This window comes from Gobio gobio, assembly GCF_949357685.1.
Source record: "Gobio gobio genome assembly, chromosome: 4".
Taxonomy (NCBI): domain Eukaryota; kingdom Metazoa; phylum Chordata; class Actinopteri; order Cypriniformes; family Gobionidae; genus Gobio; species Gobio gobio.
Genome location: NC_137100.1, coordinates 25,235,056 through 25,260,866, shown reverse-complemented (window position 1 = coordinate 25,260,866; position 25,811 = coordinate 25,235,056). Strand labels below are relative to the sequence as shown.

General features: G+C 38.3%; 2 protein-coding genes across 2 annotated transcripts in view; both read left to right on the top strand.

Moving 5' to 3' along the window:
- msh3 (mutS homolog 3 (E. coli)) overlaps positions 1–17,419 on the top strand; it is a 115,292-nt gene extending 97,873 nt beyond the window's left edge. The window contains exons 23-24 of the mRNA XM_079814060.1: positions 13,581–13,749; positions 16,660–17,419. Of these exons, the coding sequence (XP_079670186.1) occupies positions 13,581–13,749; positions 16,660–16,744 (254 nt within the window). The 3' untranslated portion in view covers positions 16,745–17,419. The remainder of the gene's footprint in view (positions 1–13,580; positions 13,750–16,659) is intronic.
- A 4,651-nt stretch (positions 17,420–22,070) lies between these two features.
- Positions 22,071–25,811, top strand: part of rasgrf2b (Ras protein-specific guanine nucleotide-releasing factor 2b) — an 88,782-nt gene continuing 85,041 nt past the window's right edge. Inside the window, exon 1 of the mRNA XM_079814175.1 lies at positions 22,071–22,687. Within this exon, the coding sequence (XP_079670301.1) occupies positions 22,412–22,687 (276 nt within the window). The 5' untranslated portion in view covers positions 22,071–22,411. The remainder of the gene's footprint in view (positions 22,688–25,811) is intronic.

Here is a 25,811-nt window from a genome sequence, read left to right as displayed (position 1 = left end):
TCTTCCTGGTTTAGGATTGGGCTTTACACTTCTGTTCAAAAGTTTGCCGTTGTTAAGAACTTTAAGATGTTAATTGTTTTCGAAAGAAGTATATTATGCTCACCAAGACTGCAGTTATTTGATCAAAAATGCAGTAGAAGAAAGAACCTATAATACCCTATAATAATTTATTCCTGTGATGGCAAAGCTGAATTTTCAACAATCATTACTCAGTGTCACATGATCCTTCAGAACTCATTCTAATATTCTGATTTGCTGCTCCAGAAGTACTTTGAATAGAAATTTAACATGTATGGGAAATATTTTTGTTAGTTTACATTGTAAAAGTCATTACTGTCACTTTTGATCAATTTAGTGCATCCTTGCTGGCTTTTTGATGATATCCAATCAATATTCATGAATCGCTTAAAGGGTGTTTTTTTAATCCGGCAAAGTACATACACCTAAAGGATTATTAGGAACACCCTACTAATACTGTGTTTGACCCCCTTTCACCTTCAGAACTGCCTTATTTCTACGTGGCGTTGATTCAACAAGGTGCTGAAAGCATTCTTTAGAAATGTTGGCCCATATTGATAGGATAGCATCTTGCAGTTGATGGAGATTTGTGGGATGCACATCCAGGGCACGAAGCTCCCGTTCCACCACATCCCAAAGATGCTCTATTGGGTTGAGATCTGGTGACTGTGGGGGCCATTTTAGGACAGTGAACTCATTGTCATGTTCAAGAAACCAATTTGAAATGATTCGAGATTTGTGACATGATGCATTATCCTGCTGGAAGTAGCCATCAGAGGATGGGTACATGGTGGTCATAAAGGGATGGACATGGTCAGAAACAATGCTCAGGTAGGCCGTGGCATTTAAACGATGCCCAATTGGCACTAAGGGGCCTAAAGTGTGTCCCCCACACCATTACACCACCACCACCAGCCTGCACAGTGGTAACAAGGCATGATGGATCCATGTTCTCATTCTGTTTATGCCAAATTCTGACTCAACCATCTGAATGTCTCAACAGAAATCGAGACTCATCAGACCAGGCAACATTTTTCCAGTCTTCAACTGTCCAATTTTGGTGAGCTCGTGTAAATTGTAGCCTCTTTTTCCTATTTGTAGTGGAGATCAGTGGTACCCGGTAGGGTCTTCTACTGTTGTAGCCCATCCGCCTCAAGGTTGTGCATGTTGTGGCTTCACAAATGTTTTGCTGCATACCTCGGTTGTAACGAGTGGTTATTTCAGTCAAAGTTGCTCTTCTATCAGCTTGAATCAGTCGGCCCATTCTCCTCTGACCTCTAGCATCAACAAGGCATTTTCGCCCACAGGACTGCCGCATACTGGATGTTTTTCCCTTTTCACACCATTCTTTGTAAACCCTAGAAATGGTTGTGCGTGAAAATCCCAGTAACTGAGCAGATTGTGAAATACTCAGAAATACTCAGCCCATCTGGCACCAACAACCATGCCACGCTCAAAATTGCTTAAATCACCTTTCTTTCCCATTATGACATTCAGTTTGGAGTTCAGGAGATTGTCTTGACCAGGACCACACCCCTAAATGCATTGAAGCAACTGCCATGTGATTGGTTGATTAGATAATTGCATTAATGAGAAATTGAACAGGTGTTCCTAATCATCTTTTAGGTGAGTGTATATTTTTAACCAAACAGCAATTGCAGCTAATTATATTCAAACCATTTTGTATAAGTAAAATGCAGTAAAGAAATCTACTTAAAATGAATCTATGCATAAGGCAGTAGGCCCATCGCAAGGAGGGTGCGAGGCCATGTGCGAACGTGATGTGTGAGGGATCTACTGTTGCTATAGTGACGAACAATTTGTTATGAGGATATTTAAGAAAAAAAAATTGTATATTCAGTTTAACGGCAATAGGTTCAAGAAGTTAAACTGTAACAGAACTGCGCAGTGCGCACATGACATTTAAATGATGTTCTAAATTATGAATGGGTCAAATGCGTTGCAACAGCACTTGAATTAGTTTGGACTGCTCTCTCTCACTGAATAATCTGAAGCGTTTCTCAGTCAGTGAATTAGCCTAAACAGACAGTATTGAGAGAACCAGTGCTGTTGTTTTCCTTTGTGAACATGCGCTAGATGGATGTCTGACAATTTTGTTGCTTTTTGCATTTTTCAGATTTAAAAACATTTAAAACGTCTTTACTCGTACTGCGGCACTGATGCTCCGAAAGGTGCATAATAGTTAGGCTATATGGTTATTTAATTATGGTTGATTTATTTAAAAAAACGTTTGTGTGTACCGTCAGATGAAATGCAGACGTCCTGCTTTCTCCGTCCATGCAATAAATGCAGGGAATGCACATCCTTCAATGAGCGCGTGTAGCCTATTTACTTGAACTTCTTAGGGAGCCTAATATCAGAAAAATCTGAATTTGAATGGACTGAATAAAGCTCTCTACGAACTTGACGTGCGATGCCCGCTGACTGACATTCATGCGCATGAATCACTGTCACATACATAGTCTGACGCAAAGTGAAATATTGTCAAGTCAAGTCAACTTTATTTAAATAGCGCTTTTTACAATGCAGATTGTTTCAAAGCAGCTTCATAGTGTTAAACAAGAAAATAATGCAACAGAATTTGATTGGAGAAAATTATCAATTATCATACAGTGACAATGTGGGCAGATCAGTTATTTAGTTGATGTATTTAATTTAGTTTAGTCATTAAATTTATTTGGATATTTAGTTGAAAATTTAGTGTCCCCAACTGAGCAAGCCAAGCCAAAGGCGACAGTGGCAAGGAACCAAAACTCCATCAGGAAAAAATAAACCTTGGGAGTTACTGCATAATACATTTTTAACAAGCTGAATAATACAGCATCACGATACACATTTTTAGCTATGTCTTTTAACTATTTAGTATTTCAAAGGACAAAAACATAAACTTTAACTATTGGCTTTTACATCAAGTCAGCTTTGCGCGAGGCCCTTTGCGGTCGCACACTTGGCACAGCCCTTGCGACGGTACTGTTAGGCAGATAAAAAGGACACTTCCAAAAAGAAACTAAGCGAAATTCATTGATTAGAATTCTGCTACTATTATAAAATGGTAAAACGAAACATTGTCACTAGATTACATATATAGTCTTATGATAACAACAGGGCTTGACATTAACACCCGCCAAATGCGGGTGGATTTCAGCAGTGGCGTGTAACGCAGTCACTTCTACTAGCCACTTTGGTGGGTTTAATTTTATATATAGCCTAAATATAATTTTTTTCAATTGTAGCCTTTTAAAAAGGCACCTTAAATAATAAACTAAGAGCAATGTTGTCAAAGATATTGATTTTTTTTTATACATATCGATACTGAAATATCTGAAACGCTTCCAATACTCATTTTCCACAGCATAGATACATAATATATCAGCTGCACTTTCTCTCTTTCATCTCTTTGACAGCGAGTTGACACACAAACTATTTTTTTGTTGTTACAGGGCTTGAATTTCGGCATGAGATTGCACGTATTGTGCATAATTTTACTTATTCCCGCAGAATTCGTGCTCACACCCAAAGTGCGTGCACATAAAGCCGCCTCTCAATACTAAATTTCGTTTTTTTCCCCCGCTGTTTATTGCACTTAAACAGTCAAAAACACTCAAAATAATGTCAAAATACCGGTCCTGGCGAATATTCATGTTAACACAGCCAGTTATGTTTAAATGGCTCTATGCATCAGGTCTTAAAGTGACAGCAGACTAATATAGCCTACCTAATTATGAAATAAGGGTTTTCCCCATGGAATTGATGTCAAAATTGTGTCCAGCGAAAACGCTGAGTGGCTAGTAACTTTGGAAAACCACTAGCCACTAGTGTTGTCAAAAGTACCAACTTTGATTCCAAGTCAGTACTAAAATTAAAAAAATGTGACGATACCAGCGTTTCCCTCTAGTATTTTGAGTGCTGTTGAACGGATTTTTAAACACCTCTGATTGGCCATAGTGTTCACACGCTCAATGCACAGATGCGCATGGGACCATTTGAAAGCAGGATCAATTTATCAGCGGATATATTAGGGATCCGCTGATAGACACCTGCTTTAAAATGTCGTTCAAATGTTTGCATCTGTGTAAGCTCTCTGTAAAGAGCGTTGATCATTGTAGCCAATCACAGACATGTTGAGTGCATCAACACAATGGCCAATTGGACACACATATGTTAAGCGCGTCAACACAATGGCCAATCAGAGGTGTTTAAAAATCCGTTCAACAACGCTCATTGCTAGAGGGAAATGCTGGTATTGTCACAGTTTTTAAATTTTAGTACCAACTTGGTACTGAAGTCGGTACTTTTGACAACACTACTAGCCTCAGTGGCTGGAGAGAGTTAATGTCAAGCCCTGGATAACAACAGAAATAGTGAATAAATATTTGAGAATGAAGGCCTAATAATTATTTTTGTTGTTCCAGGACCCATCAGATTGTAGTTATAGCATCGTTCCCCTGCTTGCATCCTTAATTTATCTTGATGTATGGCTCCTACATCAATCCATCAGTATTACTGATCTTGCCTTTCTTGATAATGAGCCAAACACGTTTATTAACTTCATCTTGATATCATCTGAGAAAGCCATTAGTGTCTGGATCAGGGAGATGATTTCATCAGTGCACACAAAGCATTATTAGAGAGTGAGGAGAGCTCTGTCTTGGAATATGATGGTTTTGATAGCCTCTGAATGTCAGCTGAGTCATCCAGGATTTCATGGATCACTTACTCATTTGTGTTACCTTTGCATTGACCTTATGCTGCCTGAGTGATCAAGGAGTGCGGCACACTTTCTTAGACCTTCTGTTAGTCCGTCCACCTATTGTCTAGTTGATCTGTCTGCAGGACTAGTTCTATCCAACGCATGATTATGATAAATCAAATATAATATACTTTATATAAAAACTCTTTACCAAATCATTTTCTGAGTGTTTCTGATAAGCTTCATGCTTTTTCTGTAAAGCCTTACATTTAAGTTGTAGAGTCACTTTTTCACATTTGAATGCCAAATTTAATCGTCTGTGTTCCATGCCTCTCTTTTAATTTATTTTATTTTTTGACAGGTTTCTGCATATGTTATGACATGGCAGAACTGAACCTGATTTAATTCCACTGTCCTTTGAATGCATGATAGTTACCCAAAAATGAAAATTGTCATAATTTTCTGTCAATATTTACTTATTCCAAAGCCATAAGACTTTGGTTAATCATCGAAACACATATTAAGATATCTTTAATGAAACATGAGAGTTATCTGTGCCTCCATTGAAAGTTCAGGTAACCAAAACTTTATGATCCACAAAGGTCATAAAGCTATCGTAAAACAAATCAAGCTGTTTAATCCAAGTCTTCTGAAGAGATACAATCGCTTTATATGATGAACAGTTTTAATTTAGGCTTTTATTTGCATCAAAACAATGATCGACACGCATACATGTAGCACATCATATATGGTAACAGGGAAGCTTAAGGGCCCTATCTTGCACCCAGCGCAATTGACTTTGTACACCGACGCATGTGTCATTCCTATTTTGCACCCGCGCAAAGCGCGCTTTTCCCTCCACAGAAGCACGTCGCTAAACTAGTGAATGAACTTGCGCTACCTGGGCGGTTCAGCGCAAAAAAGGAGGCGTGTTCCGGCGCAAACAATCCCTGGTGCTATTTTGCTGTTCCATTAAACAATTGCGCCACTGACCAGAAAAAAACCTAGTCTAAAATCAGTGGCGCGTTGCGCGTTGTTCATTATGCTATTTTAAGGGCGCTTGCTTGACCATAATGTATAGCGTGCACAACGCGCATACACTTTGCTCATGTAATCTACACAGATGCAACAGTTATTTTTGCAAATCATAAATTGTTACACTAAAAAATATTAACACATGAGATGACGGAAATCATTGTGGTGTGCCACGAAGATGTGAAAAAATAGGCATAAATCTAGCTTACAAATTATTCAGGCTAATTGTAGTCTAATAATTAAGGAGACCTGTTTGCCCAATAGTGGCAACTTCTGGCAAGACATATATGTATATAAGGACATCTAACAAATTGGTTTGTCCGTCAAGAACCAGGAAAAAAAATCGGTGAGGGTGGACGCAGCGATGTCCTCTGGTGGCATCAGGTCCTGAGTAGAGGCAGATCCACCTCCCGTTTCACGGCGTGCCCAATTGATCTTCTGATGTCATTGTAGCGCTTGCGGCACTGGTGCGACGTCCTGGGGATGCCAGCTGATGAAACAATTGTGGCTATTTCCTCCCACGCCTGTTTAACCGACGCTATTTTGGGTGGGTTTCTCCCATCCCCATACAACACAACTTCTCTGTCTTTCACTGCTCTTACAAGCACATCAGTCTCCTCGGCTGTGAACCGCTCCTGGTGTGCGCCTGGTAAATACGCCATACTAATAGCAATCCATAATGGAACTTGCGCACCTGCTTTTACAGGGAATGTTGGATGACGCTCTGATTGGTTTATTCACGTTACGCCCAAACCACACCTATGAATAATGAAGCTACTTCAGACCAACCTATTTTAGATTTGCGCCGGGCGCAAGAGCCATTTATCCCGCCGGGGAAAATAGCAACAGCGCCGAGACCAAGTTAGACCAAGTTACTTGCGCTTCGCGCTTTGACACTTGCGTTTCAGATCGTTAAAATAGGGCCCTAAATGTGCGTGCGTGATGCACAAGAACCAATGAAGTTTCATGTTTACCATATGTGATGGGCTCTATGTATAAAATGGCTGCCGTGTGCGAATGTCTGTTAAGTCCATGAGACCATAGGGTGTCCCATTTGTCATCTTATTAGGTATCAGAAGGGTGCTCGCGAACGCTCCCTTTGCGGTCGACATGCGCCCTCGATGCTCACTTTAGCTGAGCCAGCACTGAAGCGACACGAAAGTGCGGACTCATAAAAAGACTGTGTTAACTGTTAACACACAAGACATTCTCAACAGTGTGACAAATCAACGAGTCATCATGAAAACGGATGCTGAGAAAAAGCGTACCATAATGCTTTCTATTTCTTTTGTTTAACCTTTAAATGCATGAATGTTTTGCCAATCATTATATATCCGGGTCTTTAGCGGCCCTGATATATCTAACACGGATGGATCTCTACCTATCGCGATAATCTAAAACTCCTGATATTAGAGTAACAATTACTGAATAATAAAATAAAGCATATTTTGTTACCTTTTGGAGCCTGGAAAGGTTCAGTTTGAGCAGATGTTTTATACCTTCATCACGGTCCTAGTCAGAGCTCATTTCCCAGTACATTCTGCATCTCGCTCATATTCGCAATCTCAAACATGCACTATATTACCAAAGGTTTTGGGACGTCTGCCTTTACATGCACATGAACTTTAATGACATCCCATTCTTAATCCGTAGGGTTTAAAATGGACTTGGCTCACCGTTTGCAGCTATAACAGCTTCAACTCTTCTGGGAAGGCTTTCCACAAGGTTTAGGAGTGTGTTTATGGGAATTTGTAACCATTCTTCTAGAAGCGCATTTGTGAGGTCAGGCACTGATGTTGGACGAGAAGGCCTGGCTCGCAATCTCCGCTCTAATTCATGCCAAAGGTGTTCTATCGAGTTGAGGTCAGGACTCTGTGCAGGCCAGTCAAATTCCTCCATGCCAAACCCACTCATCCATGTCTTTACGGACCTTGCTTTGTGCACTGGTGCGCAGCCATCATGGAACAGGAAGGGGCCATCCCCAAACTGTTCCCACAAAGTTGGGAACATGAAATTGTCCAAAATATCTAAACTTCATGAATGGACTTCTTGCACAGGTGGCAATTTATCACGGTACCAAGCTTGAATTCCTGAGAGCGACCCATTCTTTCACAAATGTTTGTAGAAGCAGTCTGCATGTCTAGGTGCTAGATTTTTATACACCTGTGAACATGGAAGTGATTGGAACACTTGAATTCAATGATTTGGAGGGAGGGGTGTCCCAATACTTTTGGCAATATAGTGTATTCTCAAAACTATAATTTTAAACCTCTTCAAAATCAATATTTTGATCTCTGACAGCTTCTTCACCAGAACCACCATCAAGTGACAGTGATACTAATATGTGAATGCGTATACTTGCATATGCGTATACTTGCGTAATACTTGCTCTGCTGTAGATCGCTGAGCTATTTCAACTTTTGCTGATGATACTTCCTATTCTTTTGTTTTTTGCCTGCTGTAACTATGAGTGAAATGTCACTTCATCATTGTGTATCAGACATTGCCACCTTGTGGAATAAAGATAAATGGTTCAGTCATCAAAGATTCAATTATTGTTGTACAGAAAAAATATACCTGCACTGTTACACACCTCGGGTCCTTAGTGACCCTATACAATTTTTACAAAAAAACTAATGGGAAAATAGACATTCTTTTATAATTGTATAATATTTTCTTGTTATATTGTTTATAATGAATTGATTGAGGAATACTAAGAAGGTTGATGACTAACTTTAAAAAATGAATGAGGAGGAGGGTAGTGAATGACGTCCTGGGTCCTGAGGTATGTGTTTAAAGGGATAGTTCACCCAAAAATTAAAATTCTGTCATCATTTACTCACCCTCAAGTTGTTCCAAATCTGTATCAGTTTCTTTGTTTTGTTGAACACAAAAGAAGATATTTTGAAGAATGTTTGTAACCAAGTAGAGAGAGCAACCATTGACTACCATAGTGTTTTTCCCTATATCTTAGTCAATGGTTGCTCTATCTGCTTGGTTACAAACTTTCTTCAAATTATCATCTTTTGTGTTCAGCAGAACAAAGAAACTCATACAGGTTTGGAACAACTTGAGGGTGAGTAAATGATTTAATTTTAATTTTTGGGTGAACTATCCCTTTAAGGGTTAATGTCTACTCACATACTTGGAGCATATCGCCACCTATTTGGTGGTTGTGCGATACATTTTTTTGTTTAATAATATTTAGTCATGTGAATAAAAACTATTGTTTGTTTGATGCTAATTATATAATAAAAAGAAAAGAAAGACTGATTACACCAGTAGCAGTCTGTGCTTGCAAAGACAGCATGGCTGTATACGTTTATCTTTTATGTTTAGTAATTTTGCTTCCACGTAGCTTGAAAGGTAAGATATATCATGTATGTTTTTTATTATAGAAATACATTATAGCATAGAAAAAAAAAACATCTGAATGCAGGCCTAATATATATATTAGTGCTGGGAATCGATTAAAAAAAAAACTAATTAATCAAATTTTTTTCTGTAATTAATCGTGATTAATCGCAAGTTTTTAATATTTTAAGTTTTTAATATTTTGATATTGTAATAATTTCAGTTACTCTCCAAATTAATATAGAAACAATTTAAAGACTATTTTAAATATGTGTTGTAATGGCATCTTTTTATGAATGAAGGCCAGTATCACTGATATGTCTCTATGAAACATTAATGACGTTACGTTACAGTATAACTGAAAGCTCCCAATTTCAACATTTATTAGGCTTTAAAAAAACATCTTTTAATTTAAGTGAACTTAAAACAATCTTTACACAAACCCATTATAATGGGTTAACCGTTATAATAAATGTTATATTTACCTGTGCCTTCCCTGTTAGAATTATACAGAAATGTAATAGTTATCAAACACCTTTCTTAACTGCATAAATAATAAATGAAATATAGATTAATCATCATCAATTTTCTCTGTTCCCGTTGTTCTTTGATGAACATTAATGACAGACATCATCAGTGCTCCTGTCACTTTAAGAACGGCCGCGGTTAAGATTCGTCGAGTGTGTGTGTGTGTGTGTCAGAGTGTCCCTCGATTAGCTGACATGAGACGCAGCCACACAGACAGGACATTGACATACAGCGCATTCTCTTGTGTCTTGTCGCGCTTGGAAGCATTTACATGCATGATCATGTAACGCTAGGCAAAAATGGATATAAAAACGGACGCTGCGTTATTTGCGTTAAATATTTTTAATGCGTTAAGCTGAAAAAAATAATCGCCCGCGTTAACGCGTTAATTTGCCCAGCCCTAATATATAAACAAGGAATTTATAGCATATACAGTGGGGCAAAAAAGTATTAGTATCAGCCACCAATTGTGCAAGTTCTCCCACTTAAAAAGATGAGAGAGGCTTGTAGTTTTCATCATAGGTACACTTCAACTATAGAAGAGTACCTATAGTTAGAGTACCTAACAAGAGACAGAATGAGGAAAAAAATTCCAGAAAGTCATATTGTTTGATTTTTAAAGATTTTATTTGCAAATTATGGTGGAAAATAAGTATTTGGTCAATAACAAAAGTTCATCTCAATACTTTGTTATATACCCTTTGTTGGCAATGACAGAGATCAAATGTTTTCTGTAAGTCTCCACAAGGTTTTACACACTGTTGCTGGTAGTTTGGCCCATTCCTCCATGCAGATCTCCTCTAGAGCAGTGATGTTTTGGGGCTGTCGCTGGGCAACACGGATTTTCAACTCTCTCCAAAGATCTGGAGACTGGCTAGGCCACTCCAGGACCTTGAAATGCTTCTTACGAAGCCACTCCTTCGTTGCCCGGGCGGTGTGTTTGGGATCATTGCATGCTGAAAGACCCAGCCACGTTTCATCTTCAATGCCCTTGCTGATGGAAGGAGGTTTTTACTCAAAATCTCACGATACATGGCCCCATTCATTCTTTCCTTTACATGGATAAGTCGTCCTGGTCCCTTTGCAGAAAAACAGCCCCAAAGCATGATGTTTCCGACCCCATGCTTCAAAGTATATATGGTGTTCTTTGGATGCAACTCAGCATTCTTTCTCCTCCAAACATGACAAGTTGAGTTTTTACCAAAAAGTTCTGTTTTGGTTTCATCTGACCATATGACATTCTCCCAATCCTCTTCTGGATCATCCAAATGCTCACTAGCAAACTTCAGACGGGCCCGGACATGTACTGGCTTAAGCAGGGGGACACGTCTGGCACTGCAGGATTTGAGTCCCTGGCGTAGTGTGTTACTGATGGTAGCCTTTGTTAGTTTGGTCCCAGCTCTCTGCTGGTCATTCACTAGGTCCCCCCGTGTGGTTCTGGGATTTTTGCTCACCGTTCTTGTGATCATTTTGACCCCACGGGGTGAGATCTTGCGTGGAGCCCCAGATCGAGGGAGATTATCAGTGGTCTTGTATGTCTTCCATTTTCTAATAATTGCTCCCACAGTTGATTTCTTCACACCAATCTGCTTACCTATTGCAGATTCAGTCTTCCCAGCCTGCAGGTCTACAATTTTGTTTCTGGTGTCCTTTGACAGCTCTTTGGTCTTGGCCATAGTGGGGTCTGACTGTTTGAGGTTGTGGACAGGTGTCTTTTATACTGATAATGAGTTCAAACAGGTGCCAATAATACAGGTAACGAGTGGAGGACAGAGGAGCCTCTTAAAGAAGAAGTTACAGGTCTCTGAGAGCCAGAAATTTTACTTTTTTGTAGGTGACCAAGTACTTCTTTTCCACCACAATTTGCAAATAAATTCTTTAAAAATCAGACTGATTTTCTGGATTTTCCTCATTCTGTCTCTCATAGTTAAAGTGTACCTATGATGAAAATTACAGGCCTCACTCATCTTTTTAAGTGGGAGAACTTGCACAATTGGTAGCTGACTAAATACTTTTTTGCCCCACTGTATAAATGAGAGGAGGTTATGTTCCAGGCATCAGAATTTGTGTTTTAAAGATTGTAATGGGTTTGGAACAGCATGAGAGTGAGTAAATGATGATAGAATTTTACATTTTTGGGTGAACTATCCCTTTAAAGGAAAAAGGATTGGCAATGTACTGTTTGTTTTCAAGCATCCTTTTCATGTAAAAAAAAAAATGGAAATGGTTGGAATCAATCCGTGTGAAATATGAGAGATATTTTCCCTGCTTTCATTGGTAAAATTGATTTGGTAACCAGTTGTGTAGCACGTTGCATAATCTGTACATGACTTAAGGTAGTGACAGGTCAACAAATCATGTTTGCTCTTATGTAGTTTTAAGGTGCAGATAGGATTGCAAAAGATGTTAAAAAGAAAGTTTTTGGTAATGATTCAAATATGGAGTAATGAATTACTAAAAACACCTGATGTGTGTATGCACCCATTTCACTTTTACCACGGTTAGAAGACGTATGTTTGTATATCTCAAGATATTTTTTCAGGTATCTTTTACTCCTCCTTCTGTTGTAGTAGATTGTAAGGCTAAAAGTTCCTTTGGTAACACTTTATTTTAAGGTGTCCTTGTTACAGTCTTATTATACATTTAACACGGAGTAATGCTAATTAACTGCATGCACTTACTATAGGGTTAGGTTTAGTTGTATGTAATAATGCATAATTTACTGTTAATTCTATAATAAATGCATGTAACATGTAACAAGGACACTGTAAAATAAAGTGTTACAGTCCCTTTATTTTGAAACTTTGAAGCAGCTTTGCATGAAAGAACATGACATACGGAACTTGAAAGACTTCATTGTCGTGTTGTTAAAGAAAATTGATGAGCACTTTGAAACATCTGTTGACCAACCTGAATCAAGCATTCTGGTGTTCTGTGGTATAAATGAAAATTTTCCAGGAAAGAGCCAGGTAGTGGTTACTTAACAGCTGGCTTGTGTGTATGACAGTAATCCTATTGCATAAGAAGTCTTTCCTCTTTTATTTATCATTGTACTGTGCTGTGTAGTTTTACATCTAGGCACTGCAATTAATCCTTAAATCACATCCAGACTCAGAGTTCAGATTCAGATCATCTGTTAAAAAAAACCCTCAGAACTCAGCTTGGTTCACTTATTCATGGCTCTTCTTTCCTTATTCTTTCTTCAAATTCCTTGTTATTTTTTTTCTGCACTTAACAATCTGTGCAATACTGAAAAGGTGATGGATTTTGTGACAGATTTGCTGAGAAATATTGGGAGAAATGCCTAATAATATTCACAAATCAGGTTAATAAAAATGATTTGGCTTCTGTCACACAATGACACAGGAACTTACTTTTTCTAAGTGCCATTTATGAAAAAGTTATCAGGGCAAAACTCACTTTCTGCCTTTCTAATGTCCATCGAATACCTTTTCTCAGACACAATCTATTTTCTCATTTATGTCATCATGTGGGTATTTTACATAAGTTTTACACTTTTTGCTAAAGGTCATGTGATCATATACTTTATTCTGTATTTGATCAATGAATCACATTTTTGTGTACTCCACTAAAGTATTATTTTACAATATTCACGTACAAAACAATGTAGTATTTAGTCAGTTTACTAGTTTTTTTCTATGTATTAAACACTGAAAGACGCATCAAAGCACGTCAAGTCATCTTTGCACACATTTATATTTAACACAGGTTATACAGTTAATCAAGTGAAACTTAGGCTTGTATCATTGGATAATCAGGCTATTTATTAAGCATCATCATCAGGATAAAAATGGATCTTGTTTCACAAATTCTCTTTTCAAAACTTTGTTCTTTCACAGCACATCCTCTGACCATTTATTTGATTTTACACTGCTTCTGAAGTGTTTAATAGCTCTGTTGCTCTCATTTCTAGAGGAGGAGATGCACCCGGAGTTCATCACGTTTCTCTATCAGCTGATTGAAGGCGCAGCCGCCAGGAGCTACGGGCTAAATGTAGCACGTCTGGCTGAAATCCCAGAGTCCATCCTCAGGACCGCTGCATTCAAGTCCAAAGAGTTGGAGGCTCTCGTGAACAGCCGGAGGTACGTGGGCTGATTTGTTACACAATGAAAATAGAACACAGTAGTAGATCTGGATTGTGGAGGAGCTTCCTTCAGAACAAATTTTTAGGCTTTTCAGGGAGAGAACTATTTGAAATATGAAGAGGTTACAGAATATTATAATGTTAAAGTCTCCATTTGCAAAAGTATTGTGTAGAATCGCACGCATTTATGTGTTGCATTTGATCATAGAAATGGAAGTCCGTGCTAAAAAGGACATGTGGTAAAATCTGTTATTAAAGTTTACTGGGGGGAAAACATGCAACATATAACAATTGCTAAGCAGCTGTAATGTGAATGATGAGAGCTTAAAAAAGTATTTTTTTTAATAGTCAGCGTACTTATTTAAGCCTTACTAAAAGCCTTCTAAAGTGTATCGATACGTTTGTGTAAGAAAAATATCCATATTTAAAGCTGCACTATGTAACTTTTTCCGTCCATTAGAGGTCTAGGGCTGTAATCAACCAAAGAAAATCCTGGTCGACTGAAGTCCTGAAATTTTCGACTAAAAATGACGTTAGGAAAAAAAAACGTTAAATTAATTAGCTGTGCACTCTGCCAGTACTTGGTGGCCTTGTTGTCTGCTTAAATGAATTATAAATAAACATAAAAAAACTAGTAGGCTATTTGCAGTATATTAAATAGTTTTTGACATTTTTATTTTGGACTGAAATGAGTCTGACACACGAGTCTGTCGGCTCTGACAGCGTTGCATCACGCGCACCTGCGCAATATCATAGCCTATGATTTCCGAAAATATAGTACTATGTTGTCAACTAGTGATATCATCACAAGAACTTTTGAGGAATATGCAACATAATTTAGACAATTGTTGTTGTCATATGTTTTATAATAACTGACAGACATTTCAGCCGTTCTGTGCAGCTCAAACATAGGATCTTCGCGGCTGAGACACGAATAGACTATCTTTTACTCTTAAAAACAAAAGGCACGTCCACTTTAATAAAAAAAGGAATATTTATTAAACAAGCCAGATCAAGAGTAGAAACTAAATAAAGTGCCTAACTGAAAAATAAAGCATAGGCTCAAAACGAATACAAACAGTGGGCACAGGGCATCGCGCATTAGGCTCCAAATAAAAAATAAAATAATTAAGTGCCCAAATCCGATAAATAATACTAGAAATAAATTTGCAGTTTGCACAAAAATAAAAGGGACGGGGCAACTCAAAACAGACGGAGCAACCTAACGCAGACAAGTTAGCTTACCGTTTTTAGGTGATATGACATGTTTGTCGTCGAGCTGTGATATGCAAACTGTTGCTGGCAAAATTTGCATTCGACTTTTTTCACATTTTCTACTTTTTTTAAATGCTGCCACACTGCCGATGTCTTTGTTGACATGGTAGAAGAGGATTGACAAGGAAAACGCTCTCAATTAAATAAATAATATACAGCAAAGTAGCCTACTTCAATCTGTCTCTCTTCTCCAATGGTTTGGGTTAATCCAAAAGAAGTGAAAACAAGGGGGGTGTTCTGAAGACAGACTGTTACCTGTGAAAACACCCCCATTAGCAGTTAGTGCTTTCCACCTGATGAAATGAACGCAGCAAAAATGATTAAATGAACGCGGCAAAAAATCGGCCAATCAGAATTTTGGTCGAGCCACAACGTATCGACTAATAATCGACTGGGAGATTACAGCCCTATAGAGGTCACCTATTCGAAACAAAGGCGTAGTTTGATGACGCCAAGTTTGAGCCGCAGAATCTTGGGACATGTGGTCTTCACCTCACAGCTGGTGGAAAAGAATCGGGATAGGACTCAGGCAGAAATCATGTTCATGGATATGATTATTAACGTTACTGTAGTATGAAGAAGAAGCAAGAGCGATTGTTAATAAGAAGCGCACAACACAAGCCTCCCGAGCAGCGGGACCTTTATTATGGCATAGTCACCGGCAGGACTTTTATTATGCCACAGTTGCCGGCGCCATTTCCGCTTTTCCGGCCATGAGTATGAGCTAACGCAGCTCTGTTTATCATATTAGATACATCCGAGTGTGTTGAAAATGATGTTATGGCGTTACTGCGTTCGCTTGTTGCACAAACTGCAGTGAGAGTAAAGCGTTTCTGCAAAATGTGACATATAACGCCATCGACAGGCGACTCCGTCACACGTCCCGGTTCCTTAGTTAAAATAGCAATTTTCTCACGATTTACAAATAGTTAAAAACATTTGGGATATTGTAAGTACTCAACTGAAAAAAAAATATAACACTGGCCTAGTGGTTTTTGGTTTTTCTGCCTTCCATATTCAACTTATGAAAAAAGTAAGACGTAGCATATGCGTTTTGAACTGCGAGAGGCGTTACACTTTCTTCGTAATTTGAATACAGAAGGAGATCCGCCCGGAAGCTAGATATTTTACTTTATAAAGTTTTAAATATGGATATTTTTCTTACATACATGTTTCACTTCAGAAGGCCATTATTAAACTTATACTTCACATTTTGGGCTGCCATTCACTGCCATTATAAAGCTTGGATTAGTTACATTGTATTTTTAATGTAACTCCAAATGTGTTCGTCTGAAAGAAGAAAGTCTTTTACACCTAGGATGGCTTGAGAGTGAGTAAATCATAGGATCATTTTAATTTTTGGGTGAACTATCCCTTTAACAGTTGCAAGAAATTTAAAGCAGATGGTTCTAGACTGAATAATTGAGTAAATGGAAAAATGTCTCCCTTTGATTTAAAATGTTAATCAATTATCTGTGATGCATTTAAAAGTACACCAGCAACTAAAACAGAAATGCCTTGATTGATTTCCTGGAGTATTGACTCAGTGAAGATGCTGTGTTTACACCTTTTTTTTTTTAATGGTGTGATATATGTAACATGATATTATCCTCTTCTCTTTTTACTAACATAGGAATATGGTGAGACTGTTATCTGATGCCTGGAGTATCACCAACAAGGAAACATTGCTCAATTGGAAAGATTGTAGTCCCTTATAACAGCATGATGGATTTTTCCCATAGGATGATGGTTGCAAAATTCCTCAAAAAACAAACATTGAGTATCATGTATTTAAATACACCATGTATTTCATCACCTGTTTTAACTTTAACTTCAAACATTAACTTTATATAGACACCTATCCAGGTGCTTTGACCAGAAGATCTGTCAATATATTTGTGACCATATGGAAAAGAAAAAAAGATGCATATTTCAAAGATTGTTAGTGTAATGTGGTATTTACATTGATTAAAGTGGACATTGAACATCCTGCTGAAAATTGTGGTGCTCATTATCTTTAAAGAAATCCTGTCACTATTTATGACGTTCTCTCTTTTGCAGAACACAATAGAAGATATTTTGAAGAATGTTGGAAAGTCAAAAAGATTTGAAATCACATAAGAATAAGTAATTGATGACAGAATTATCATATTTGGGTGAACAATCCCTTTAAATTTCCTCAGTAATCTCATTGTCCTCCAAAGGTGTCGTCTGAGGTGAATGATCATCAGTCTTCATGAAAGCTGAAGCCGTCAGAGAACATAAAACCCTCCTGTGTTTTCCTCCCATAAGCACATTTGCATTGCTTTGAAGTTACCTAGGTTTGCTTTAATAATGTTATTTTACATGTAATTTCGAAATAAAAATGTTAGAAATGCTACATTTAAAATTTTAACATGTTTCTGTCTTTATGCCAAATATACGGTATATCAGTTGTCATAATCATCTGAACCTGTTATATACACCGATCAGGCATAACATTATGACCTAATATTGTGTTTGTCCCCATTTTGATGCCAGAACAGCCCTGACCCATCGATGCATGGACTCCATTAGACCCCTGAAGGTGTGCTTTGGTATCTGGCACCAAGATGTTAGCAGCAGATCCTTTAAGTCCTGTAAATTACAAGGTGGTGCCTCCATGGATCGGACTTGTTTGTTCAGCACATCCCACAGATGCTCGATTGGATTGAGATCTGGGAAATTTGCAGGCCAAATCAACACCTCAAACACGTTGTGCTCCTCAAACCATTCCTGAAGCATTTTTGTTTTGTGGCAGGGCGCATTATCCTGCTGAAAGAGGCCACAGCCACCAGGGAATACCGTTTCCATGAAAGGGTGTACATGGTCGGCAACAATGCTTAGGTAGGTGGTACGTGTCAAAGTAACATTCCCATGTATGGCAGGACCCAAGGTTTCCCAGCAAAACATTGGCCAAAGCATCACACTGCCTCTGCCGGCTTGCCTTCTTCCCATAGTGCATCCTGGTGCCATGTGTTCCCCATGTAAGCGATGCACACGCACCTGGCCATCCATGTGATGTAAAAGAAAACGTGATTCATCAGACCAGGCCACCTTCTTCCATTGCTCCGTGGTCCAGTTCTGATGCTCACATGCACACTGTTGGCACTTGGTGGACAGGGGTCAGGATGGACTGGTCTGCGGCTATGCAGTCCCATCTGCAACAAACTGCGATGCACTGTGTATTCTGACAACTTTCTATCAGAACCAGCATTAACTTCTCAAACAATTTGAACTACAGTAGCTCGTCTGTTTGATCGGACCACACGGGCCAGCCTTCGCTCCCCACGTGCATCAATGAGCCTTGGCCGCCCATGATCCTGTCGCCGGTTCACCACTGTTCCTTCCTCAGACCACTTTTGATAGATACTGATCACTGCAGACCAGGAACACCCCACAAGAGCTGCAGTTTTGGAGATGCTCTGACCCAGTCATCTAGCCATCACAATTTGTCCCTTGTCAAACTCGCTCAAATCCTTACGCCTACCCATTTTTCCTGCTTCTAACACGTCAACTTTGAGGACAAAATGTTCACTTGCTGCCTAATATATCCCACCCACAAACAGGTGCCGTGATGAAGAGATAATCAGTGTTATTCACTTCACCTGTCAGTGGTCACAATGTTATGTCTGATCGGTGTTTGTCATACTAACATCCAAAAAAGGCAAATAAAGCAAAGGAAAATGAGTGTTCCGTTTCATGTTGACTTTAAAGTTCCCATGAAATCAAGTTTTTTGGCCTTTAGTATGAATATGTTAGTATTACTGTTATCTATAAGCTAGTGTGCTCCAAAACACTAACAAAATTCACATTTAGAAGATCACAACTTGATCAATTTTGATGACATCACGCTGCACTTCAGCTTTTCATCAGATTTTGTCCAATCAAATGCTTTCTAGATTCTGAAGTGTCCCACCCCCTACACTATAAATAGACGCTGAAGCTGTGGCTGAAATCGGTCACTTGTTCGCACAATTACAATTTTTTTTATATATGGTGAATGGCACATAATGCACTATATAGGGGATAGGGAACAATTCAGACAGTGTAATGTAATGCTTTCCATTGGGGTTAACGGAAAAACTACACATCCTCAGCATGATTACATTCACTGTTTTGATTTAGTAACAGTTTCATATTTAATCTAAAAGTGGAATCTATTAAACTGGCTGAGCTGTGATGTAAACTAGACGCTATTGGCCATTTAAAAAACGGGAGGAGCTGCTCATTATGTCCTGCCCTGTCTTCCTGTTTCAGTGGAAATTACACCAACACATTGAATAACGCATCGCGTTTCAAGGCACTTCAGTGATCACATTTACAGCGTGTATACATCAGGCACGAGCGCGACAATGTGACAAAAGCAAATTTAACCCATTATAATCAGTGAACTGATAACCCGTTCTTTTTCTGGCATACTCCAAGTGCTCACGCCGCTATTGATATAAAGGACAAACGGATTTGCAATGGTTGCGTCCAGTGGGCAAATTCCAGTCATTCAATAGGAATCCACGCGGTTTAGAATATCACCTGGGGGTGAAAGATTTCCCCTCATAGATTTCGCATTGTGCTGAAGTTGGTCATGTGAATTCGTCACATTGTCCCATAGAAAGCTGCTTGGTTTAAAAGTGACTTCGGTGTGAGATGTGCTTCATACCCAGTGTTGACACAGTTACTTTGAAAAAGTAACTTAGTTACTTTACAGATTACTTGATTTTAAAAGTAACTAAGTTAGATTACAAGTTACTTTATTAGTTACATTCATCAGTTGCCGACAACACCTCTGCAGCCTCAACATAAAAATGACAACCGTTTTTGCCAACACTTTATTGGAAGTGCATTTTTAACAGTAAAGTCAACAATGTATCTCCTGAAATTGTATCTCCAAAAAAAATATTTTGACAAATTTTATAAAATCTAAACATGTTAATAAAAAGGTACAAATTACTTTGTGTTCTTATTAAATACATTTATTAAAAACAATTTATATTTATATTTTTTATTTATATTTATATATGAGTGTAAATAATTATATGGGCCTACACAAATAAAATAAAATCTGCTTTTTTTTAAAGCTCTGTAAAGGGACAACAAATATATGATCGATACGTGAGAAAAATATATTTTTTAATAATCTTTAAGTGCACAAAACTATGAAAATATATGAAACGCTTCAAAACAGAGCGGCAACAAAGCGCGTATGCGCATCCCGGGTGCAGAATGATGCACTTAAAGCAACATGGAATCAGTGTGTGCAGTGCAGCGCAAGTGCACATTGAAGAGTTCACGGCATAAAGAGAAGATGAGCGTTGAGCCCACAAATCCTAGTCTACTATGTAGCCTATATCGGTCCAAACATTCACTGATTATTTGTTTATTCACAGTTTTAAATTCCGGTTATTGTGCGTGTGATGCTAATTAATAGTCACCCGGGTAGCGAGAACAACATCTTTCAGAAACCGCTAGATAAACTCCAGCAAGATAAATTATTTTATCAAGTATTATAACGGGAATATATCATATTGGAGTGAGCTTTACCGTGCTGCTGACTGGAACCGAACGCGACGCGCAGTTTTCCTGAACGGAGAATGACAGCTACAGCGGAGGAAAGACATTCAGCTATGGAATTGCTTTAGATGACTTTGTAGGCTACTAGCAAATAATAATATGCTAATAATTGCTGAAAGATAATGTGACAATATATATTTCTGATGATTATTTAATTATCACAACATGCCTAATCTGAGCAAGTGTCTGCCTGTCTTGAGTTTTGTCGATAGACGGAGGCGACCGCCTCCAATTCGCTATGCAGGAAAAACCCTGCTGAGACTCAACAAGAAAGCAAAAATATATATTTTTACTAAGGAAAATGACAAAAATAGTAACTCACAGTGACTTGGATAAGTTACTTTAATCTGATTAACGTTACTGGTTTGGAAATAGTAACGCGTTAGATTACTCGTTACTGGAAAAAAGTTGTCAGATTAGAGTAATGCGTTACTAAGTAATGCGTTACTGGCATCACTGTTCATACCTCTCTTCACTTGTAATGAACGATGGACCTTTTTTGCTACTGTTTTTATGCAGTAGGTTGTGGTGCGATAAACAGTATTGTTAGTAGCCTACCTTAAAGCCACAATATATATTTTTTTACGCGGCTATGGGTCGCTTATTCAAAAACAAAGGCGTAGGTTGATGAAGCCTTGATTTCGCGGAGTCTAATAGATTTTATGCCGCTTCCGCTTCTTCCGCTCATGTGTACGCACCACTGTTTTATCATATTAGATACATTTGAGTGTGTTGAAAATTGTTATAATGCTACTCTGTGCATTCGCTCGGCGGCTACTATGAGACAATTGTTGCACACTGCAGTAAGCTAGATCGATATTAGGCATGGTAAAACATGGTACTTGCTGTAAATCAAGAAAACAAGACTTAAACAAACAACTGTGTAGAGCTATACAAGAGATTACTGTAGTTTTCTGTCGATGAATGCAATATATTAAAACGTCTTTGGTGTATCCATGGATTCTACAAAATTAAACCTGAAATCGAGGGAAATGCTGGTATGATGTCATTGATAGGAGTGTCCTGGTTAAAATAGCTTATTTCTCTGGATTTAAACATTCTTGGAAACATTTGGGATAAGTACAGAAGTCAACAAAATATATAACTGTTAGTGGTTTTTGGATGTTTTAATCCAAAAATCTTAAATTTTGTGCCTAATTAACTAAGCTGTGCCTAATTAACTAGGCTAGTTAAATTGATTATATCATATTGTTATGGACTAAATGTGAATTGTAGCTTTTCTTTTATTGCAACTTGACCTACCAGTAAAGCGCCTAGTTGGGCCCTGTCAGGTGCCTGCTGTGTTTAGAGAGATGCGATGTAGCGCGCGTCGCCCCGCCCCGCCATTAAAATACCTGCATCGCCCCGCCCCCTCATTAAAATCTGCGAGTCGTTCCGCCCGCGCTTTCGATCCGCCCACTCATTAAAAGCTGCGCACAGCCTCAAGGTGAAAGTGAATCTCAGCGAGAGAGACAGAGAGGCGCTGTCTCTTTAAGAGGATGCCAAAGCCGATTACATCTGAGCTCAACAGTGATTCTCTCTCACCGTCTGTCCACTACTACTGCTTATTTTGCTGTACTACATGAAGCTGACGCGTTGACTGACATTGTTGTTCGTCGGGGTTGAAACTTTTCTTCAGGCCAGAATGGATTGGGCTCCGAGCTCGTTTGGATGAGCAGTGCGCTTCAGCTCGGCAACTTTCCCGTGCGCATTTCTCCAAACATCCTAGGTGGAAAGTTAAAATCACATGGGATATGGTGACAAACAAGTGAACACATATTAAACCAAGACGGAAAATGCAGAAGAGTGTTCGGTACAATGAGGGACACGCTCTGTATCTCTCCATTATCGCGCGTAAAGAGGGCACCAAGCGAGGCTATCTCAGCAAGAAGACCACCGAAAACAGCAAATGGCATGAGAAGTTTTTTGCACTTTATCAGAATGTTTTATTCTACTTCGACACCGACCAGAGCGCTCGACCATCAGGGATTTATCTTCTGGAAGGATGCACATGTGAACGAGTCCCTGCGCCTAAGGTGTCCACTGTTGGCAAAGACACACTTGAAAAGCTGGTGAGTTTCTTCAACATATCTGTGAGTTATGAGGGATTTGGGAAACTGACCACTCTGAGGTTACTCAAATGAAGTCAAAACAAACGGCTGGTTGTCTTAAAATATGTATTCTTTTCACATACAAGTATATATTCGACGTTTCTTTAAAGACAAAAGTTAAATTACAAGTAAGTCGGAGCGCACAATACGCTCGTGAACTGAAGTCGCGTTTGTCTGATGAGGTAACCATAGCAACAGCACGCTGCTTTAGCTCTTTCAATTAAGAGCTGTTTCAATATAATACATACTGTACGTTTACTATATATATAGATATCTAAAAAATATACATATATATAGTGTTCTGGAAACGCAAAGCTAACTGCGTCCAAAATAGGTTTTTGGTTGCGCGTGAGGAGCCTCCACACATCGCGCCCTGAAATGACAGACGGAACCTTTTATAACCCGTAAAAGCAATTGAATAATTTTTAGATTAAATATAACCAAAAAAGATAAAAATGCTGGAAATGTAAGGAAATGCCCCTTTCTTCTTTTTGTATAAAAGAGTAAAATATCTGATGGAATAATCATCTGAAATTCAGCGCAATGTTCAACTTGGAGGATATATTGGACTCATATATCTGCCCATAAGATGAATCAAAACGTCGACAACGTGTAGCAAATAGGCCTATCTAATAAATCATTACAAATGTCTTTGTAATAAATTATTTATTTGTGAAAACCTGTTGCATTGGACACTCCAAGTCCTCATTTGAATGTTGCGAGCAGTGCAGAAACGTGACCATGATGCTCTGCATTAAATTAATGAGATCATCACATCCAGAGGACCCCTATAAAATCTATAATGTCTCGTGATGTCTTTTTTAGCACGCGTGAGAGGTACTATTTGAATTTCACATGGTGCTGGCAAAGAAATGTGGGTGAAACATTTTATCACTCAGAAATGTTTTTCTGCTGATGTCATAAAAAGATGTAACTGATGTCAGATATTGATGTCAGTTAGAGCTTTAGAGGCTCCCTGTATATGTGCAAGTGTCAAAAGCATCACAAGTCATGCCTAATAGTCTATGGAAATATCCAAGCGCTACAACCACCCATATTTTGGTTAACACTTTCATCTGCTGATAAATCTCTCACAGTAACAAATTTGCAGTTGCATTAATCAGTTGCAAATTATTTTCAGTTATTATTTATGTAAACACAATAGTAGCTATAGTAGGCTATTTATCATATGTGAAATGATCTCATTCAGACCTCACTATTTTCTAACTCAAACACATTTTCTGATTGGAACCCATCTAAATGTTATGAAGTGAATCTCTTGAAAATGAGAGCTTGCGTGTCTGTTATTCTATCAGTTTATTCTATAAGTGAATTTGGTCAACGTTTGGACTACCAATTTATTTTGCAAATAAATATGGATGTTGTTTAGCTGGCACAGGTCTCCCCATAGCGATTTAAGTGTTGCGTACAAAAAATATATTACATCAGAATGGCAGCAATATGGTCTTTGCAGCCAGATTGTGCAGCTCACCAACTAAACCTTGACCTCTTTGTTTAAAAAAAAAAAAAAAAAATGCTTTGTGGCTGTGACGTAAGTGAAGACTATTGGCTTTTTTATTTTTATTTCTTTAAAGGGATAAAGCATTTGAGATGTCAAGGTAAGTTCATATGTCCTTAGATTGTGTCTTTTCAGAAGTAATTGATTTAGGCCTATTATGAACTTTTCTTTTATCTTGTCATTTAAACGTTTTATCGCGAATCCTTGGTAGCGTCAAAAATGGACTGAATCAGATGTTTGTGCTTCAATTAACCATCTAACCGTTAACTCTCTAAACTGCTGATGAGTTCATACAAATCTGTTATCGATTTCATGTTGCAGTTGCCAAAGATTAATATACACTCTTAAAGATAAAGGTTCTTTATTGGCATGCATGGTTCCATGAAGAACATTTAACCTGTCCATTGTACAAAAGGTTCTTTAGGGGGGGAAAGGTTCTTTAGACTTTTAAAATGTTCTTTAAACAAAGAAAAAAATGGTTATTTTATGAACTGTTCACTGAAAGGTTGTTAAAGGGATAGTTCACCCACAAATTTAAATTACCCCATGATTTACTCACCCTCAAGTCATCCTAGCTGTATATGACTTTCTTCTTTCAGACTAATACAATCAGAGTTATATTTAAAAAGTCCTGGCTCTTCCAAGCTTTATAATGGCCGTGACTTGTTGGTTAGTTTTTGAAGTCCATAAAAGTGCATCCACACGGCTCCGGGGGGTTAATAAAGGCCTTCTGAAGCAAAGTGGCACGTTTGTGTAAGAAAAATATCCATATTTAAAACTTTATAGATTAAAATGTCTAGCTTCCGGCAGTCAGCGGTATGCAGGTCGAATTATGGCGAAATAGTAACCCCTGATGTGATGTACAGGAGCATCGCAAGTTTTGACGCCTCTCTCGAATAGGGCCGGGCAACAAACTCAAGCCCCACTTCTCTTATATCAAATTTCTCCGTTCTTTCTCTTTAAAAATTCTCGTTTTAGACTTTTAATTCATGACCAGTGTTTTGTTTTGCTCTATCCTCTGCGCTTCTGCGTTCGTCAATACGCATGCGTCAAGAGTTCAAGGGACAAGTTACTCTTTCGAAATGGTTCTTCTATGGCATCGCTGCGGACAAAAAACTTTATTTTCATGTCTTTAGTTTTGCTTATTTTGCTTGTTAATGTTGCTGTGAACTTTGATTCATCAAAATTATGATATCTCTGGTTAGCTTACAATGTCATTAAGCTTGTGGAAAACCAGCCAAAACATTTTAGACTTTTAGTTACGTTTTTAGACACTTTTAGACGTATATATGACAGGAAAAATATGTGTGAAATATCAACAGTTGTGCATTGCTTTGAATGTTACGCCCTGTTCAAACAGAAATGAGATGTCTTTTAATCCAGATGTCATGTAGGCCTGTAGTTCTCTCACAACGTGAATGTAGTTGATAGAGTGCATATTTGTAGCTTATACCGACTCTGCTCTGTGAGCACACAGTTAGAAATCCTCTCTCAATCACACACCCACAGACTCCCACACGGCTGCATATAAGAATGCACACTCTCTCCCACAGAAAACTAAAAAGA